We start from the raw sequence: 22,578 nt of genomic DNA on the forward strand, positions 1-22,578 counted from the left end.
AGACCTTCACTTTAAGGTGATTGTAACAACAAAGAAACAGAAAATCTCTGTTAAAGATTTATTAAGCGTGAATCTCAAAAGTACAATTACTTGTCTTTTCTGATATCGTTAATCCTCAGTAAAATTTGGAAGAATTTCTACACTCCATACAAAGTATACCTGATACCAGCTTCATGAAGGTGTCAATAGAAGTGACAGGAAAATGTTCCAACAGAACTATTTTAGAGGGTATAAATTCGATTCCATAAAGCATTCTTATAGAAAGGAGTTCTCTTAAAATCAACACATTATATAAACACGAATAGGATTTTGCATAAGAATATTATGTATTCAGTAGACTGTGTCAGGGATAAAATGCATGTATGCACCTCTTGATTAGTAATAAACACATGTTTAAGCTTTGGACCAGTAAAGTTGCTTACCCTTGGGTGCAGTTTGGATGGCATGGGTGGCACTCCCGATCCTGATCAGCATACTTGAAAATGAAACTGTTTGCCCCCTGTAAGCCATCTGGACATTTTTCCACACAGTTCGGTCCATCCTTAAAATGGGAGCACTTTGTACAGTTGTCAGGTCCCTGAAGTGTGAAAAAAAAAAAAAAAAATAGAGGAAGAAAAATGGGTGCCATTTCCTCTGGAATGTATTTATCTGGTTTAGTTACTGAGACTTCAGTGGGTGGCCAATCTTCCTCTAGAGAACTGAAGAGCATTTTCAGAAGTACAAATGGGGACGCTGCTATTGTAGCTTTCTGATCAGCAAAATTGCCCAGTGATTTTTCCAGAAGGACATCAGCATTTTCTTTCTGTCATTTATTCCTAGTGAGATTACAGTGCAACGATATTTGATAACAACACATTATTCCTGGAAATATTTTATCACAACCACTGGGAATATGTGAAAATTCTTACTAAGTAGTTAAAGAAAATAAGGAAATGATAGGAACTAGGTAACACTGAATTTCATATACAAGTGAGACGTAAACTTTCCTTTGGTAGTACCATGACTATTTGAACAATGAATTTAAATTTTTTCTATAGTTGAGTTATCAGGAATTAGGTAGTTTAGGCAAATAAAGGTTAATTTCTAAGTTACTCTCCAACTCATATCAGCTTATGATAATGCTAAAAATCATATCATGTCTATTAATAGGGATTTTAGCAAATAACAGTACAATACTGAGAGCACAATAAAGGCACAATCTGATGAGCAAAAATCAAGAACTTGTACATACAAAAGAAAGTTATATAAAGAAACTTACTCAAGAATGAAGGTGATATAAATATGAGCATGATAAATCTAAATAAAACTAACTCACTTCATATATTTATGTTTATAATTTATAATATCTAATATGTATAATTATAGTAAGCAGTAATGTGTAAACATAGTTAAATGTCATAACAAAAGTAAAAATCTTAAATTCATATTAAACATCTAAAAATTGTACCAAAAAAATGATTTGGACTTGGTGCTGGGGATAGTAAGCATGCAAGAAATGATAAGTAGTACATTCTCAAATCAAATTGAGAACATTTTGGTGAAAAATACTATTTCCTTAAAAGATGCCCATGTATTTACACATTCAGGTCTTTTAAATAATGATATTACCTACTCAAAATTTACTTTTAGTTCTCCTTTTTGAACATCATATTGTCTTAGGATTCCTCTTTTCTTTGACTACTTCTTGGAACTTCTTACCTTGACTCTTTTCTCCCCCAAATCTGCTTATATCCACATAGTTTAACAATTAGGACAGGTCACATTGAAGATAATTTAGATAAATAAGATATACTAAGTATAGAGGGAAATATTTAATATTATTAAGTTTATAATTATAAACAATGTGTATTTGGGAGACGAGCAAGCAAACATTTTACAGAGCTATTTATTAGACAGGGCATGTGGGGATCAGTCTATTCACGACAGTGTGTTACATCTCTCTATGGATGCTAATCCAAAAGCAGCCAGACATTGCAAGTGGTGATATAAGGCATCAGGAAATCAAGAAATATAATACTTTAAAATTTAAAGATAAAGGCAGCTAAGGAAGAATAGTAGCACAAAGAAGAAAGGGTAATCAGGAAGAGATTTCTGGAAATCCTGAGACTGGTGAGGTTCAATCAAACACCTATCTTACTATTTTGAAGTGAGATTTAGAGTATCTATTATCTATCTATCTATCTAAACAGTTATAGGTATATCTAAATCTCATACTTCTAAATCTCATATATATATATTTTTTTATGTATATAAACATATGTGTATATATATGTATGTACATATATATGTGTGTATATATATACTTATTTATTCTGTGAAAGAGAATCCCTATTCAACCTGAAGAGTTTGCTGCTGGCAACTTATTTCCTACCAAAAAAGAATACTTCACGTGTTTCCAATTTTAACACCTGCTCATGGGTACTTAAGCACATAATACTGTCTATTATACAAAATCATTTACTGTGCAAGTATGCTCAGTGGTATGACATTGTACAAGACAAGAGACATGCTGATGTCTTCTTTCAGAACACAAGAATAAAACTTACTGTGAGTAAATTAGGCAGTGGTAGTCAGAATTAGGAATTATTTTTTTATAAAATACTTCTAATGTAAAATAATGTCCTGGTAAAATCAGAAGATGTAAAAAATTTATGAAACTAAAATGAAATTCACATTTAATCTTTAGGCAGACTTTAATAGGATAAATTTTTTTGTGCTTCCTTGTTTTTAAAGCATCTCTTAACTATTTAATTGTATTATCATGATATGAAATCAAATGTCCTGAGCTGACATAACTAAAAGATGTTCTGACAAATCTCAAAAGAAATGAAATGTCTGATTCTCTATCTCATTTCCATAATAAAGAGATTTAAAGAAATACATGTTGTCTAATACTTACTCTTTTATCATTATATTCCCAAAGCTTTTAAGAAGCTAGGTACAGCGAATGAACTGATAAATGCAACAACAGAAAAGAGAGATGAAGGCAACATTCTTCCTTATCTCTGATTTTAAGCTACCCTTGGACCCAGTAATCTAGACAGAAAACTAAAGGATAGGCTAAATCCTGAGGGATACATTTCATTTTTTTTTTCTCAGTGACAATTGATGTTTTTCTCTGGTAGCCGCTATAAGAGAGAAAGCCACTATTCACCAGTATCCAATTCTCTTCCACTTCCAGCCTCACAGAATATGGAAATTCCCTCCCACTAGAGGGGAGGTGTGTGTCTCGCTTTGGACAATGAAATTAAGTAAAAGCAATTTATGAGACTGCCAGTGGTAAACTCTCCAGCCTTCTCTTTCCCAGCTGCCATGATGTGGGGATCCCACGTAGATGTAGAGATGCCATAACTTCAAAGCATCCTGGAATGCCAGACCACCACAGGGAGGGGGTCCTGCCTTAGAAAGTTCCCCAGACCTGCAGTGCACTTTACATGAAAAAGATTTAAACATTTTTCTGTAAGCTACTGCAATATGGGGGTTATTTGTTGTGGCAACACAAGCTCTATTAACCTGGATTTAACAGCTATTTTAGCTTTAACAAAAATTGTGTTTCAAAAATCAGTTTCCCTTGCTCCCCAAAAATCAGTTCCCTTCTCCTAACCCCTCCCTTCTCTTGCTGTCTCTGTGGCTTATATTTTGGTCTCCTTTGACTTTTATGTCCTTTTCTTTTGTTCTTACATTCCCTCCCTTATCTTTCTTGATAGGACTATACAGTAATAGTGAAAGTGAGTCAGAAAAGATAAAATTGTAAGGAAAGAAAAGATAGAAAAGAAAAGAAAAAGAAAGAATAAAGTAAAGAAGACCAAGTGCAGACAGATGAGAATATAAAAGCAGAGGCTTGCTTTATTTCAAACCCACCCCTCTCAAGATTATCCTGAATGTCTGTCACATTTAAATAGGATAATACCATCCATTTTACATATGTATATTCCCAGAAAGCATTTTATCCTTATTACTTTATGGACATTGTTGCCTAGGGAAAAATAGTGAAATGAAAAGAGTGTGAAATTTGGAGTCAGAACTTCTACAGTTGAGTCCCAGCTCCGCATCTTACTGACTTGCTGACTTTTGGAGTAACTTTCTAATCATTACCATGGGTTCAATTTCTTTATATTTTAAATGGAGAATGTGATAGTATGCTTCAGAGGTAATAGTGTTTGACAAATATAAATATTTATCAATTCTTATCATTAGGGAAACATTAACAGTTCAAGAAAATGAGATTTCAGCAGAATAAATCATAAGACCAGGTGTGGAAATTCCAGTTAGCTTTATGACTTCTTCCTCTATCTCATCACTGTATCAGTCTCATGAAGAAGTTTCCTGAACCTCCTGGGTATCCTAAGTGATATATGCCGGTTACTTGGCACACAAAACCACTTCCGTCTTTAGTTTTGATAAACAACATGTAGACCCAGAAACAGGCATACACCTAATATAAATTGTAAAGGTTGAAAACAAGCAACCCCCTAGAGGGAGCAAAGTTTGGGCTATTGCTTGAGCTCAATCCTGGCAGTTTTTCAGATACCATAACCTAAAAGACACTGTGCTCTTACCTGGTTAGCATTTTAAGGCTTACTGATCAAGTCAGTTTTCTTGATTTCATGCTCTGATCTTCCACAAATGAGTGATTCAACTTTACGGAGTTTTTTCTACTTTTGACTTATTGCCTTCTCTAATCTCTAGACATACTCATTTACAATTTTAGCACCGAATAGTGATTTTAAGCATATGGCCCAACAATGTTGTCCTTACAGAATTAAAATGTCTTCACTAAAAACCTGTTTTTTCATTCTTTCTTGGTTATCAAGTAATTTTGAAAATTGCAAGAATATTAATTTTTAGGGCTTTTTAATGTGTATTTTTATAAACCGTCTCAATTCTTTTAAGGAACAAAGGAATGATCAAATAGACTGTAAAAACAAAGAAATCAATAAGCTAGTTATTTACTAGCATACTTTTATACCATAGGAGGCAGCATAAGGAACTGAAAAAGACGGGACTACTCTTGTGGTTTGCCTTGTTCAAAGGAGATGGCCAAATTCTTGGTTATTGTAATTGTACATTTTCAAAGTCTCTTTCTCAGAAAGAGATTTTTTGTTTTTCATTCTATGATGTATGGTTCCTAAATATGCTGGTTTTTAGAGAAGTCTCATAGAGAGAGACAGCTCAACTTACTTTAACAAACCCATTATGGAATTTTACTTTCCTGTGTTTCCTGACATTCTTTACAGAGTCCACATTTCTCATGCTGCAGATTAATTGTATTTTAAATGACTATCCTTAGTGTAAAAAGAAAATAGCTGCATATGCCCTTAGCATACTTACTTGGAGATAATTACATATTAAATTGTCTTTTAGACTTTGGTTCTTCAGGCCAAATCACACCACTTCTTTTTCTCAGAGGTCTGGTTTTCCAAGCTTAATCATCCTTTGTGGTAGTCCTCTGAACTGTCCAAGTTTTCCACATCCTTCTTTAGAAGAAGTTCCAGAACAGCTCATTGGGGCCTAATGGAAGTTTGGAGGGCTCAATGATAATTTTTTTCTAAGCTAATTAAGTGCTGAATAAGCACTCTGGTAGAAAAATTAATACTATTTAAATTTGAAATGAATTCTTATGGAGCAGTGCTGAGCTCTTGGCTACACCCAAATGTTGGTCCCCAAGTTATTTACTGAATGATGACTCAATACACAAATAAACTGGAAATTTGTCTAAAGAAGGATGAATATGACACTTTGGAATGACAAACTCATACTGACCTCATTATTAAGAAAAAGCCTCATTATTAAGAAAGATGGGAACCAAAGGAAGGTCTAGAAAATAATTATCATTTTCTCCACAAGACTAACTTCAAACTATATAAATGTCAACTTATCCATAAAGACTTTCCTGATCCCATAGCCCCTCCTTCAATCATCATAGTTCAGTTTTTCTCTCGGCCATGGTACTTAACACAGCTTTAGATTTTAGTTTATGAGTGCTTGTTTTCCTCCTTTTTTTCAATTTTCCTTCATAATGCCATTATAGTTAAATGATTAAACACAGGTATGAACATGTTACCTCAAACAACATAAACTTTCACATTTACGTATCTTTACATGCTTCCTCATTTCAGATTCTTCTTCAAAGTATAGCTGAAACATCACTTTTCTTTGGCTTTCCTTGGTCTCTCAATTTCCATCTCAAAGATTTAGTTTCTCCCTCAAATGTATTCATATAACAATTTATACATATTTTATCAATTATTTTGCTTCAATAATTATTTGTGTATCTCTCTTTTCAGCCCTGTGCAGTCTTCAAGGACAACTCCATATCTTCTTTTTAAATACATTATCTGGGACATAAATATTTAAGAAACTGAAGTTTTAAATACTTTATCTCTACTACTAAGCTGTAAGCCTCTTGAGGGGAGAATGTTGAATGTGATTCCCCATAGCATGCTGTAAATACCTATTCAATGGATGGATAAGTGATAAAGCAATGACTTGACAGACATTCATACATGAAACTAAATAAGCCAACACAACCGTACATGTCTTCAGGCTTACCGGTCCATGGCATGTGAGGATGCCATCTTCCATCTTCTCACACTGGGGGTCACACTCCACACAGATGGAGCCATTCTCAAACTCCCGAAATTCACTGTGAATACATCAGCAGTATGAGGCAGTGTAAGCAAACAAGCTGTCAACTTAACAAATGAAGTAACATCTGCTAAAAGTCCTGTTGGCAAAGTAAATTCTAGAGTTTGTTTCTCTAAGTGCCAGGAGCAACAGAATCATTTCCCTGTACATTAATGAGTAAGTTCGCCATTAAGAGAAAAGATAAACTGCAGCCAGATGGCTCTCCTGGCCCTCCATTGGGTTCAACGACAGACTCATTCAGGAAACCTCTCTCTTGTGAGAAAGATTCCAGCAGTCTCAAAAAAAAAAAAAAAAAGGATGACTCTTTTGATGACACAGCAGAACCATTTCCGCTATTTTAAGTTAAGTCTGTGCCTGTTTGTCTCTATATAAAATTTTACTCTTGGCTGAAGTCTTATTTTTTAAACTTTGACAGAACTATTGTATTTTTCTTGTTGCTAAGTTACATGAATGTCCCCCATCCTTGTCCTTCAAATCCCAAGATTCTTCCATTTATTTTTAGTGAAACTTCAAAAAACACTTTGATTTCTTTTCTTCTTTTAAAATATCTTTCTTGGAGAATTAGAAAAAATATCTTTTTTATGGTAGATTTTATTTTCTTAGATTATTGATCTAATATAACATCTTTTTCAGTTTAAATTCTTTTTGAAGAATTCTATATGATAGAAAATAAAAAATAGTTGAACGGTAACATTCTAAAACTTTCTAATTAAAATGTGGGAGGATGCTCATCACTTCCCCAAACCTTACATTTTGTGGCTATTTGAATATTAAATTTACCAGTATATAAGTTCTCCAATTAATATCTATCCTAAAAGTTTTCATTTCAATAATTGGGTATCAGTCATGTACAATATGTTTAAAACACACTATTTCCACTAACGTGTGAGAGGATGAGGTACTGGGTATAAACAATTTAGAATTTCAGTTATGAGTCATTAACAAAACGACTAAATATATATAGCTACTTCATTATTTTGTGCCTTTGTATCATGAGTGACCATTCCAAACTAACAGCATTGCAAATATGGCAATTATGGATTAACTAGGTGATAAATTCAAATTTATTTTTCCCTGGAGTGAGATAATCACTCTTTTTTCATAGTGAACTATCTTATTTGGTTATTATAAAGCCTTAACAGATGATTAAAATCCAAAGGGTGGGCTATATTTTCTGTTGGTTAGATTAAGATTACATATATTTCAAGGTAAAATAATGGTTTGGTTTTCAAAATAAATAGCATAAATCTATGGTTTATTTATGTATGAATGTACATATTTAGTTACATGGATTTTGCACTCAAAGTGAAGTGTTGGTTTGCTATGGATTAACTTTTTATGAATTTTCTTGAGTTTAACATCTTACTTACATAAAAAAGTTTTTATTTTGCATGTTTCATCAACAAGTGATATAAAGTATTCAATAGAGGAAATCTTCAGAATATGAAAGTCAAAATGACCTGGTATTGGGGTGGGGGTTGGGAATGGGGTGGTAGCTAAATTGTAAAAAGCATAAAAATCATTATGTGTAAGTGAAATTATATGATATTTACAGCACACCCTGCAATCATCAGCAAAGCACTGTTTCTGAAAACAGCTTCTTGGGTGACTAAAGAGTTAGGATACTAAATGAAGGTAATAATTTTTATGGTACTAAAACATGGGTCATGCTTTCCTTTCTCTTCTTCAAAACTCCCTTCCCCATACACAGAGTTGAGGAGTAAAATGAATATGTCATAAAAAATCATGGAGGCGGGCTTCCCTGGTGGCGCAGTGGTTGAAAGTCCACCTGCCGATGCAGGGGACACGGATTCGTGGCCCGGTCTGGGAAGATCCCACATGCCGCGGAGCGGCTGGGCCTGTGAGCCATGGCCGCTGAGCCTGCGTGTCCGGAGCCTGTGCTACACAACGGGAGAGGCCGCGACAGTGAGAGGCCCGCGTACCGCAAAAAAAAAAAAAAAAATCATGGAGGCAACCTAGCTGCCTTCTCTTTTATAGAGTAGACTTCTATCTGTGTGGTTTCTGGCTCTCTTCCTTTCTGCTCTCAGAACAGATCCTCCTTGCAATTTATTTATTGTCACTGTCTCCATCATTGCCTTTTTTCTTCTGTCCCCTAGTGATTCTGCTGTGACTTTGCCAGAGATCCCCTTTCACTTGAATCTGATACAAAAATTTACATTCTAGTGAGCATGAGCTTTGCTTACTGAGCTTTGTGTTTTTGCTGCTGTATACTTCTCACAGTTTTGTTGTGTGTGTGCTACCTTAGCCACTTTGGATTTGCTTCGTGTTCCCAGCACCAAGATTAATACTGCTGTCTTACATCCCTTAACTTCTCTAGACCTGATTCCCTAAATATCCTCTGAAAAAGGAAAAGAAGGGTGTTTCGATGAGAGCTTGTGAATATTAAACATAAAAATGCCTACAAAGATCTTAGACTGGCACTCTTTCTGATGTTTCTCTGTTGTTATTAAAGTTTCAGAAGCATTTAACCATGTTGCCAGATAAGAAAAAAAAAATGAAGATTGCATTGCAATTAGTTTTCTTGTTCATTTTGAATACTTGGGCATTGTAGTTAGGAGTTGCAAAAATATAGTGACTTATATGATCTGGATTTGAATGTAACAGCCAGGATTAACTGATTTTTTTTTCCCCCTTCAAAAAATCCTCTTTTTAGGATTTATTCTTTAATGATAGTCAAACTATTTTTATATATAAATAAGTTCCCTGATTTTGGTAAATGTCATATTTGTATTTATTTTCAGCAGCGTATAAAGTGACTGTTCTACCTATTTAATGAGCTCAGATTAATAGACACAAAAAGGAAATGATGATAATTGTTTTAACAGTAGGAATTCGAATAAGAATTTTCTCATTTGATAATCACAATCATTATTATTATTATACTATAATATGATATAATAATAATCACATCATTATTATTCCCATTTTCCATGTAAGAAAACAGAGTTTAGGACAATTAGGTTATTTATCGGTGGATGGACATTTCAAGTAGGAAGTGATTAAGTTAGAATTTGAATTCATGTTTCCTCAAAGACTGTCTTACCTGCCAGGCAAAGTTGGCAGTAATTTGGCAATGCCACAAGATTGGAGGTGGGGACATCTATCATTGGGTAGGCAAGAATTACATCAGATATTTATAAGATACTTTCATTTATTATCTTTTAAACTAAACCTTGTGCATGATTTCCTAGGACCCCATTACTGCTGCAAAACTACATTAAAAACTTTATATTTCTTTAATATGTTTGATTTAATGATTTGGAAAATGTTAAGCTTTCAAAAACAACAGGATAATCAGTGTTGTTTATTTAGGGGACCAGTATTTTTCCTTTGCTTAGCTTTCATTGTTTCACAAAAATGAGACAGAGGGTAGTGTATACATCCACATATACATCAATTTCATATTTCTGACAAGTTTAAAACTGAAATATTAAAGAAAAACAATGGCATCTGTAAAGAAAAACAATGGCATTTCATTCACAGGATGAAAATCAGACATCCTGAGTTCTAGGGTTGGTTTGGTGCTTTTACAATGTTACGACTTTGGTCAACAGTTAATTTTCCCACTTCTCACTGTTTATAAGATGCTTCTGTTTGATAAAATGATTTCTATAATCTGTTCCTTCCTTAGAAATGCACATACGTATTCAATAAACTTTTAATGTAACACAGTGGAATTAAGGTCTATCAGTTCCATTTTAGTGGCATCAATTGCCACACACACAGAGAATCATATCTGATCTGATGTATTTTATGTACAGGAAATATCTTTCTTTCATAATAATGTGAACAAGCATTAATACAGTTCAATTCAATGAGACAAGTAGCAAATAATTTGCTATTCATTATCAAATGTATGAGTTGATGTGTTTTACAAATTTTCAAGTTGAAATTTTCCTGATAAAACTATTAAACCCTTTTTTCAGTAATGCTTTTATTGAGAGATAATTCATATACCATGACATTCACCTATTCAAAGTGCACAATTTAATGCATATTTTAGTATATTCACAGAGTTGTGCAAATGGCATCACCATTTCAAACTATTAAATTCCGATTTAATATTGTTTTTATACTTAAACTTCTAATTTTAATTTCAATCTTTTTTCCCCCTAAATTCATGGAGGGAATTGGTTTGGTCATCTTTCAAAGAAGACACATATCTATATTATTAAGATCCACAGATTTTTATCCTTTAATGTAAAATACAAAAATAAAATGTTATCTGGGATCATGGAAACGGTTGTTAAAATGGGACAATTCATGAGGCAGAAGAAGAAACAACTTCAAAACTACCCTTTTACAAAAATGTTGAAAATCCTTTCAGTGAGAAATATAGGAAAATTTGACTCAGGGACAGTACTAAAAACTGCATTATCACACTAATGAAGGACAACTGTGATGCATGAAATGGTACGTTAGGATAAAGTGATTTTATGAGTATATGAAATGCCATGCAACAAGGTATATACTAAGTTTTATTGTTGTCAATTTGATTATTGTAGTACTGTAGATAAAATTTAAAATACTTGATGTAAAATACAGCTTAGGTTATTTTTAGAAAGTGACAGAACACTTTCAAAAACCTTTTCAACTAGCAACTACAAAGGTAATTTCTCTATAGGGCTAAGCAGTTGTCTGAGACATAGAAATGTGTGTTGTTCCTAATACACAATCAAATAGACACGCAACCTAAATGGAAAAAAAAAATCAAAAGTTAACACAGTCATTCCAGGTGAAGATTAATAGGAAAGCATGAGAAAAAAACCAAGATGGTTGAGACACTGAGGAGGAAATATTACTTATCACAATGTCCTTTATAAAGAAAATAGAAATACATTTTTCAATTTTGCATAAGCATAAATTGCTATAATTTATTAAGAATTATCTATTTTGGTACACATTTTTAAATATGTACATAATAGTCAATATGCATTTTGACTTATCTTGTTCATTCAAATAAAATGATTTCCCCTTAAAAGAATTCTTTTATATGTTTTCTCCTTTATGCAACAAAAACTCTCCTTAAAAATCTTGGCCAGCATAAACATTCTGAAATTTTACCCTTTTATTATCATTTTAATATCTGAACAAATCAGTACCTCAAAGCTCATGGGACAGAGACATTATAAGATGCCTTACCCGTCATAGAGGTTACAAGACTCTATGCAGGTCCTTCCCCTGCTGAAGCGACGGCACGACAGGCACTGGTCTGGCCCAGGTCCCCAACACCCATCATTTGAACAGAGATGGTTGCACACCATTCCTTCAGCAGCTGAAAAACACATCAAAATCAAGGGGAAATAAAACAGAAGCCTGCGTCCAAACTTACCATTTTAATATGAATCTTCCTAAGTAAAGCTATTTCTGAAGGAGTGAGAGAGATCTGTGGCAGATAACTTTGCTTGCCTACTTAGTCACCATGGCCCACTTTATCTTCCACTTCTTTCATATTGCAGAGCCCCAGTCACTGTGTGTGTAGCACCATTGCATTTTTCATAAAAGTGAACAAATATCAATTGCCTATATCAAAACTCTAGGGAGAAGTAGTGACAGAAATTAACCTTCCAATTAAGGTAAGGAACAAAACACACCTTTCTAAAGCCAACCCTTTGCTCCACTAACACACCACACCTTTTGACGTCAATTCCATGTGAGAACTTCATGCAGAAACAGGAACAAGTGATATTTGTCATAAAACAAAAACATCAAAAGGGGAAAAGAAAGAAAAAAGAAGAATATATGAAATGTAAGAAGGGGGAAAAGAAATGGAAATAAAATACAAGTTTCTTACAGACCTCTGGTACACTGCAACTAAGATTACCTTGATATTTGAGTCAAATTGGCGCAAGTAAGAAAAAAGTTTTGAAATAATTTTAAACAAAGTGTGGTGGTTATTTATAAGGAGGTATAGAGATTACAGTAGTAACAAAGGTCTTTAGTCTTATCTCTATATTTTTTGTTGATGGGAAAAGTGCCAAAGAATATGAGGCCATGTTTTAAAACTGCCACTTAAGGTTTACCATTTGTGTTCCCTTTTACATCAAATAATACTTATTCAGTGTATTATTATTTATACTGAAAAACATAATTTTACTGAAAGGATAGCTATTGAATAAGAAGGGCCTATAAAGACTTCAAATGTTATTCTGGGTGTCTGAAAAGTGATTTGAGATGTCTGAAACCCAATTATATGTGGTTTTCATAAAATATTAATAAGTTCTCAGAAGATGAAAACATCAAAATCCTGTTTATCTTCCCATTAGTTACCAACTGTATTTATTAAGGGATGCAAATTGTTATGATAAGAGCATTTGTGAGATGGGATGGAATAGCATTAACTATGCACTTGTAATTTAAAGAGGGATCATATCTGTGAAAGTTACCTTCTCTAACAAAGGCCTGAGAAAGTGAATTACCAGCATCCATGATGCTGATTAGTTTTAAAACAAGGAAACAAAATCTCCCAATTCATGTATTCTTTCTCCTATATTCTGGAGCCTTAAGGAGGACCCTATGTTAAACTGTATAAAATTCTTTCTCAAGGCAGACATAGACCTATCAAGATATCTTTTTAATTTATGACTACTTAATTGAATAATGTCTTCCAATATAGTTTAAGAGAGAAACCTTGTGTGTATGTGTGTGTGTGTGTGTGTACGCTTAATAGTTTTATTGAAGTATACATGACATATACTGCTCATACATAAAGTATACAATTTGATGTTTTGACAGATGCCTGAAATCATGAGCTATATGTATTCAATCCAGGCAATGAATGTATCCATTGTCTCCAAATGATTCCTCATGACCTATGTAATCCCTTCCCCCACCACCCCATTCCCCTCAGACAGCCATTGGCCAGCTTTCTGTTACTCAATACCCATTAGTTTACATTCCCTAGAATTTTATGTAAGTAGAAATATACAGTATGTACTCCCTTTTTATGTAGTTTCTTTAACTCTGCATAAATATTTTGAGATTTATACATGTTGCTGTATCAATATTCATGCATTTTTCTTACTGAGAATATTCCATTGCATGGATATGCCCCATTTTTTAAACCAATCACCTATTGCTAGACATTCAGACTGTTTCCCATTTGGGGCTATTAAAAATTAAGTTACAAAAAAAAAATAAGTTACAGTGAACATCCATTTACAAGTCTTTGTATGGACATACACTTTCATTTCCTTTGGACAGAAATGGCTGGATAATATGATAAGTACAGGGTTAACTTTTTAAGAAACTTTCAAATTGTTTTTCAAAGTAGTTGTACCATTTTACATTCCCAACAGCCATAAACTCAACTCAGGAGCTGAAGTTTCCTCGTATCTTTATCAATACTTGGTATGGTCAGCCTGTTTAATTTTAACCTTCCTAATATTATGTAGCGGTATCTCATTGTGGATTTGATTTGCATTTAAATTATTAAAGATGTTGAACATTTTTTAATGTGTTTATTTGCTATCCATATATCTTGTTTGGTGAAGTGCCACCAAATCTTCTGCCCATTTTATATTGGATTGATTGTTTTCTTACTATTAAGCATTGAGAGTTCTTTACAGATTCTGCAAGTACTGTTTCCTTGTCTTAGCCTTGCCTTTTTGTTCCTTTAACACTGTCTTTTGAAAAGTAGAAGTTTTAAATTTTGGTGAAGTCCAATTTATCAATTTTATCTTTTATAAATCGTGCTTTGGGCATCATATCTAAGAAATTTTTGTCTAACCCCAAGGTAACAAAAGTTTTGTCTGCTGTTATCTTTTAGAAGCATTATGAGTTTTGGTTCATATGGTCTATGGTCTATTTTAAGTTAGCTTGTATATTATACTGTATCAGTTAGGGTTCTCCAGAAAAACAGAATAAATAGGATATTTTTATCTATATCTACATATTTTATATACTTTGTTATAAAGAATTGGCTCACAATTATAGAGGCTGGGAATTCCCTTGTCTGCCATCTACAAACTGAAGACCCAGGGAAGTCCATGGTACAGTTTAATCTGAGTCCAAAGGCCTAAGGACCAAAAGCACAGATGGTTTAAGTCCCAGTCCAAGGGCAGAAGTAGATTGATGTACCAGTTCAGGAGTCAGGCAGAGAGAGTGAATATGTTCTATTCAGGCCTTCAATGAATTAGATGATGCCTATCCACTTTGCTTCACTCAGTCTACCAATTCCAATGTTAATCTCATCCAGAAATACCCTGCAGACATATTCACAAGTAATGTTTAACCAAATACCTGGGCTCCCCACGACCCAGTAAAGTTGACACATAAAATTCACCAACACAGGTACTAGGTAAGGATCTATTCCTTTTTTTCTTTTCTTTTTTTGCACGTAGATATCCAATTTTTCCAGGACCATTTATTGAAAATACAATCCTTGGGCTTCCCTGGTGGCACAGCGGTTGAGAGTCCGCCTGCTGATGCAGGAGACACGGGTTTGTGCCCCGGTCCAGGAAGATCTCACATGCGGCGGAGTGGCTGGGCCCGTGAGCCATGGCCACTAAGCCTGCGCATCCAGAGCCTGTGCTCCACAACAGGAGAGGCCACAACAGTGAGAGGCCCGCGTACCGCAAAAAAAAAAAAAAAAAAAAAAAAAGAAAATACAATCCTTTTGCCAGTAAATTGGCTTTGCATATTTGTTTAAAATCAGTTGTCCACATACTTGTAGGTTTATTCATAGTTCTTCACTCTTGTGTTGATCTATTTATCTCTCCAGGTATATTTTCTCACCTTTAATCTATATGTGTTTTTGTAGTTGAAGTTTGTGTCTTGTAGGCAGCATATAGTTGGGTATTGCTTTTTTAATCTAATCTGACAATCTCTGCCTTTAATTAGGGTATTTAACCACTTACATTTATTATGACAATTTTGGTTAAAATCATTGATCTTACTGTTTGTCCAATCTGTCCTCTTCCCATTTTCCTCTTTTCATGACATATTTTGGAAAACCAAATTTTTTATGACAACTACACAGTCCTTATTATTCCATCCATATTTACTTTAAAAATTCAAAGTGAAATTACTTGCTGTTTCTTGTTCATAGACAAACGTTTTCATATAAGATTTCTCAAAAATGCCCCCAAATAGCCTCCAAGAACCCCACAAAACTTTATTGAAAATTATAGTTCCTTTTATTCTGTTTTAGCTTATTTACTTTATAGTTATCATCCTAAATAACAGATAAATGTAATTTTAAAAGATAATCTGAGGGAATAGTGACTATACAGAGCATTTTCCTGTAATAAGGATTGCTGTTCTCATATTATTAATTATTCTAGGTAACTCATAAAGTTTGTGGACTTTGCTTAATTATGATTCTCTCCATGTCTTAATCATTAAATTGAAATACCATATATCATAACTATTTTTCTCTTCTTTTGTGGAAACTCTTCAAAAGTTGAATGATTTGATGTTCTACTTGGGAAAGGCTGACAGTTTATCTGTTACACCGATTTTGAACTAATAGCAAAAGTTCTTTCCTCTGATTCATTCATAATGCAGAGAAAGAGTGTTCTCTCACTGTACAAAATCAATGTCAGTAGAAATGAAATCTTAACATAGGTCTCATATCACTGATTCCTAGATGTATAAATGACTTCCCCTTAATTTATAAAGATGTAAGGAGTAAGAAGGAGAGTTCAATCAAGCTGATTGAATATAATGTGTAAAATCAAATTTTCATATGTACATTTAGTACATTTATATACAATTTTTATATATACTTGTTTATGTGATAAACAATTATCAGAAGAAAGCTTGAAGAGGGAAAAAAATCAAAAGTTATATTATTAAAAGCAACTTGTAAAGGCAAGTAGAGTATATTCAAAATCATACTACACAGTATCATGAATCTCTGACTGCTTGTATTCATCACTTTCCTGTCCTTGTAGAAAATATAATCAATGCCTCAAATTCTTTGTATATCAACTTCTGTCTAAGACCCTCACATTTGTTTTCAGTTTCTTCCTTTAGGATGTTGACAAGCCATTAGTACACCCCTGTACTGCCCATTTCATGATAGTCCCTCAACTTCTTGATCTATTTATTTCACCAACTCACATTAATTTTTTCAGGTGTGAAAGCCTCTCACTCTTGTCCCTTCTCCCTTAATTTTCTGTTATCTGCTTTGACATTATCTGCTATCTGTTATCTGCTTTGACATTAGTTGAAAAAGAGAGTATTGGCTTCACGCAAACTCCTACCTTCCTTTCTGCTGCCTACTACCTTCCTTAGTCTGTATTCAGATGCTCAATTTCAGAGCAGTTTTGCATCAGGGAAACAGTACCTATTGGAGGAAAGCAATAATACAAACAGGAAACCATAATAATTACTTTCTTCTCACTCTTTCCAAATGACTAGATGATGGTATTTAAGGCTGGTTGATCATTTTCTGCAGAGTGAAAACATGGGAAGTGTCTCCACAAAAGGCCAAGGAAAATACTTCTTTGAAGTTCTCGAGAGAAAAGAAGTTTTCAATCAGTACCAAGAATTCAACCGCTCTCTGACCTCCCAGAGTGATAGTCCCATAGGAAGGAGTAGAAGGGCCTACTCAATGGCTTACAGTTTGAAACACCATTATAAAGCTCTCTAAAGAAACTTTAGCAATGTAGTTGTTAGGCAACCTTTAACTTCTCTTTTTTTCTGGAAGCTGTAAAATTGTTTTTTCTTTATCTCATCTGAATTATACCTATTAAATTATGTCTATTAAAAATTTGGAGAGATAATAATGTGCGTAGTATTTCGACCTTTACAGAGAATATTGAACTTGCTTTCGTTAAAATAGAGGCGAGCTTAAATAATGGATCTTGCTACTTGTGCTGCATGTGTGAAAGTAAATGGATTATCTCAAAATATTGAAATGAAGTACCTGTCTACAAGCACAAAGGCAGAAAAAATATCTTCTCTTTCATTGTACAAGACTACCTACGTATGCTGTTTGCATTAGTTACCATATGTAGAGGCATAGGTTTGACTTGGAATGTATTTGGACAGATACCATTAATCTTTTTCTATAAAGCCTGAAAAATACGATTTAGTTGTAACAGTTCAGTTTTTCTGATCAGGTCAACATAGGTTCAAATCCTTACGCTATGACTAGCCATGCAGCCTTGGGCAATTATTTACATATTACTTATCTGTAAAGTAAATAATCTACCTTTCTGGGTTATGATGAAGATCAGACATCATATTAGTAGTATACAATGCAGGGTTACTCATCTAACTAAGCCCTCAATAAACATACTTAAGAGAAATGTGGAAACATACAAGTATATCCATGTGTTTACTTTTAGAAGTATTTGTTGAGAAACTACTTAGTTTATACTGGACAATGCTAAGAAATGGGGATATGATGGAAATATGAAATAAAATACATATTGTCTCTATGTAGGGATTACAGTCCAGTTAGGAAGACAGCATTATATAAATAATCATTTATATTGTGTAATATATATTTTTTTGAGAGAAAATATAACAGTTGTCCTAACCTAATGGGTAGGTAGCATTAGGTCAGTCCACAGAAAGAGGGACAACAATGTGAGATGAGAAGGATAAATAGGAATTATTAAGCAAAGATGGCTAGGGGAAATTGGGGATTACAAGTCTAATCAGGAGAGTCTGACCAGTGAATAAGATCAAGTGCTTTCACAGAACCGACTGCACATGAGCATTGAGTGGGAAAGTAATATCTGATGAACTAGTGAGGTGAAAAATGGCCAGATTATGTAGGACCTAGTGACCATTTAAAGGGTTTTCTGCTTTGTCCAAAGATTTGTGGGAAACTGATGAAGGATTTTAAGCAGGAGAGTTAGGATCTTATTCTTAAAATATCACTCCAATTGCTTTGAAGGGACTGACTTAAAAACATGTTTGAACAGTTGGTGGCAGAGAGAAAATAGTGAACTGTTCAGAGATAGGCATATGATCCAAGCAGGGTCAACTTTCCACAATACAGATGCTGGGAGAGAGAAAGTAGAGCTATTTTACCTGTACTTATAAACTTTGTGAATTCTCCAAGCCAAGGCCAAACATTTTTAATGAAGAAAGAGAGCTGGCCTAAGAAGAAAGCAGAATCGGGCAATGTCGAAGGACCGAGTCCAGGTGATGTTGTTTAACCCCTAGATCCATCTGTGCCTGAAGGAATATCCCTTGCAATTCTCAGTTCTGTGAACTGATATGCTCTCTTGTTTGCTTTTATTTTCTATTTCTTTTTTGCCTTTTAATTATGCTTATTATTTTCTTTGTTATATGAAAAGACTTAAAGCTTATACAGTTATGGCCAAGTTTTATTTTTTCCAACTTTATTGAGACAAAGTTACTTCTAACATTGTTTAAATTTAAGGTATACAATGTGATTTGAAACACATATATATTATAAAGTGTTTATCACAGTAAGTTCAGTTAATACCTCCTTCACCTCATGTAATTACCATTTTGTTATTGTGGTGGTGGTGAAAACATTAAACCTCTACGCTCATAGCAACGTTCAAGTATAAGATAGAGCTTTGTTAACTATATTTGCTATGCTGTACCTTAGATGCCCAGAACTTATTCATCCTATAACTTAAAGTTTGTACACTCTGATCTACATCACCCCATTTCCCCCACTCCTCAGACCCTGAAAACCACCATTCTACTCTCTGTTTCTACGAGTTTGATGTGTTTAGATTCCACATGAAAGTGATATCATACAGTATGTGTCATTCTCTGTCTGACTTAACTCACTTAGCATGTCTTGAAGGTCCACCTATGTTGCCGCATATGGCAGGATTTTCTTCTTTTTTATGGCTGAATAATATTCTAGTGTGTGTGTATGCATGCACACGCACATGTGTATATATGACACATATTCTTTATCCATTCATCTGTTGACAGACACATTGTTTCCATATATTGGCTATTGTGAATAATGCTGCAGTGAACATCAGGATGCAGAGAAGTGGGATTGCTAGATCATATGGTAATTCTATTTTTAATTTTTTGAGGAACCTCCATACTGTTTTCCATCATGGCTGCTTCAATTTACATTCCCACCAACAGGGCACCAGAGGTCCCTTTTCTCTATAAACTCACCAGCGCTTGCTATCTCTTCTCTTTTTGATAATAGCCATTCTAACAGATGTGAGGTGACATCTCATTGTGGTTTCATTTTGTATTTCCCTGATGGTTAGTGATGTTGAGCACCTTTTCATGTACTTGATGGCATTTGTATGTCTTCTTTAGAGAAATGTCTATTCGCATCCTCTGCCCATTTTTTAACCAGATTGTTTGTTTGTTTGTTTTGTTACTGAGTTGCATGAGTTCCTTATATAACTTGGGTATTAATGCCTTATTAGATATATGATTTGAAAATGTTTTCTCCCATTCCGTGGGTTGGCTTTCCCTTTTGTTGTTTTTGCTATGCAGAAAATTTTTACTTAATGTAGCCCCACTTGTTTTTACTTTTGTTGCTTCTGCTTTTGGTGTCATATCCATAAAGTTATTACCAAGACCAATGTCAAGGAACTCACCTTCAATGTTTCTTCTAAGAATATTGTGGTTTTGGTCTTATGTTTAAGTCCTTAATCCTTTTTTTTTTTTAACATCTTTATTGGAGTATAATTGTTTTACAATGGTGTGTTACTTTTTGCTTTGTAACAGAATCAACTATACAGATACATATATCCCCATATCTCCTCCCTCTTGCATCTCCCTCCCACCCTCCCTATCCCTTTGCATTCATTTTATGAGTGGCATAGGACAGGGGTCCACTTTCTTCCTCTTGCATGTGAATATCCATGTTTTCCCAACATCATTTTCAAGAACTATCCTTGTCCCATTGAATATTCTTGTCTCCCTTAACAAATATTAGTTGAACTTATTTGTGGATTTTTTTTCTGGGTTCTTCATTCTGCTCCACTGGCCTATGTGCCTGTTTTTATGCCAGTACCATACTGTTTTAATTACTATGGCTTCCAAACATTGGGGATATTATTCAACTTTCTGGACATCTGTATATTCATCTGCAAAATGGTAATAATTATACTTAACAGGGTGGTGGTGATGATTAAATTAAACTATACAGGTTGAGTCTGGCACTTTTTCTCTACTTAGCTAAATATTGCAGACACCTAAAATCAGTGAGAAGATATGGATTATTCAGTAAATTATGTCAATATCCTAGCCAAATTAAGATTTTTTAAAATTATGCTGTACCAAAACTTCTAGATGGATTAAAAATTTCAATATAGTTTTAAAGTACTAGAAGAAAAAAGATAGACTATGCCAAGATCATAAACATAAAAAAGAGAATGATGTATCCATTTAACTAGATAAAAACATAAAATGTTTGTCTATCAAAAGACAAAATTTAAAAAAAATTGCATATAGAAGGAAAATTATACACAACATATTTAAGACACAAAAATTTAATGGATTTAATTTATGATGAGCTTTTTCAAATCCAGAATTAAAAAATGGATAAAGCTTATAACTATGTAATATACAAAAAATAAATAGAAAGGATCAATCAACACATAAAAAGAGGCTCAATATCAACTAAAAATTATAAATTTAAAAGACTCCTTTTTCATATTTCTGATCACCAAAATTTAAATCCATGGATAATATCAAGTGTTGTAAAGAGTAGTGGAAAATATTCCTTATCAAACATTGTTTAGGACAAGTGTAAACTAATCTAGTATTTTTGAAAGATGACATAGCAATATATACCAAAATTTATTGTATATAACCTAATTTCACAGAAATTCCACTTTTAAGTGTTTAGCCCAAGGAAATGATTGCATAGTACAAAATTTTTTATGAACTAAGATTCACATTATGGCAGTGCTGATATGAAAAATAGAAAATAAATGAAATTACCATTAATATGGCACTTATTCAATAAATATTTTTATACACAGCTTACTTGAAATTATATCAAGCATCTTTTAGGACCAATCAATTACAGGAAAAATAACTGTAAAAAAACACAAATACATTGAGGCTAAACAGTGCACTACTAAATAACCAACAGACAACTGAAGAAATCAAAGAAGAAATTAAAAGAATACATAGAAAAAAATGACAATGAAAACAAAACCGCCCAATATGTATGGGACACAGCAAAAGCAGTTCTAAGAGGGAAATTTATAGCAATTCAATGTCACCTCAAGAAACATCTCAAAAAACACTTTAACCCTACACTTAAAACCACTAGAGAAAGAAGAACAAGAAAACCCAAAGTCAGTCAAAGCAAAGAAATCATAAAGATCAGAGCAGAAATAAATGAAATAGAAATGAGGAAAACAATAGCAAAGATCAATAAAACTAAAAGCTGGTTCTTTGAGAAGATAAACAAAATTGATAAATCCTTAGCCAGACTCATCAAGAAAAAAAAGGAGAGGACACAAATCAATAAAATTAGAAATGAAAAAGGAGAAATCACAACTGACACTGCAGGAATACAAAGGATTATAAGTGACTACTGCAAACCAGTATATGCCAATAAAATGGACAACCACGAAGAAATGGAAAAATTCTTGGAAAGGTAAAATTTTCCAAGACTGAACCAGAAAGAATTAGAAAAAATAAACAGACTTATCATAAGCAATGAAATTGAAACCATAAATAAAAATCTTCCAACAATCAAAAGTCTAGGACCAGATGGCTTCACAGGCAAATTCTATCAAACATTTAGAAAACAGCTAACACCCATTCTTCTCAAATTCTTCAAAAAATTGCAGAGGGAGAAACACTCCCAAATTCATTCTATGAAGGCACCATCACCCTGATACCAAAACCAGAAAAAGGATACCACAAAAAAAGAAAATTAGAGACCAATATCACTAATGAACATAGATGCAAAAATCCTGAACAAAATACTAGCAAACAGAATCCAGCAGCACATTGAAAGGATCATACATC

At 33.6% G+C, this 22,578-nt stretch overlaps 1 protein-coding gene across 1 annotated transcript in view; it reads right to left on the minus strand.

Moving 5' to 3' along the window:
* The window catches only part of ERBB4 (erb-b2 receptor tyrosine kinase 4), a 694,050-nt gene that overhangs the window by 270,112 nt on the left and 401,360 nt on the right, over positions 1–22,578 (minus strand). The window contains exons 12-14 of the mRNA XM_065880236.1: positions 11,812–11,944; positions 6,553–6,646; positions 423–577 (exon numbers count right to left, since the gene is read on the minus strand). Coding sequence (XP_065736308.1) covers positions 423–577; positions 6,553–6,646; positions 11,812–11,944 — 382 coding nt within the window. The remainder of the gene's footprint in view (positions 1–422; positions 578–6,552; positions 6,647–11,811; positions 11,945–22,578) is intronic.

This window comes from Phocoena phocoena, chromosome 7 (genome assembly GCF_963924675.1).
Source record: "Phocoena phocoena chromosome 7, mPhoPho1.1, whole genome shotgun sequence".
NCBI classification, from domain to species: Eukaryota; Metazoa; Chordata; class Mammalia; order Artiodactyla; family Phocoenidae; genus Phocoena; species Phocoena phocoena.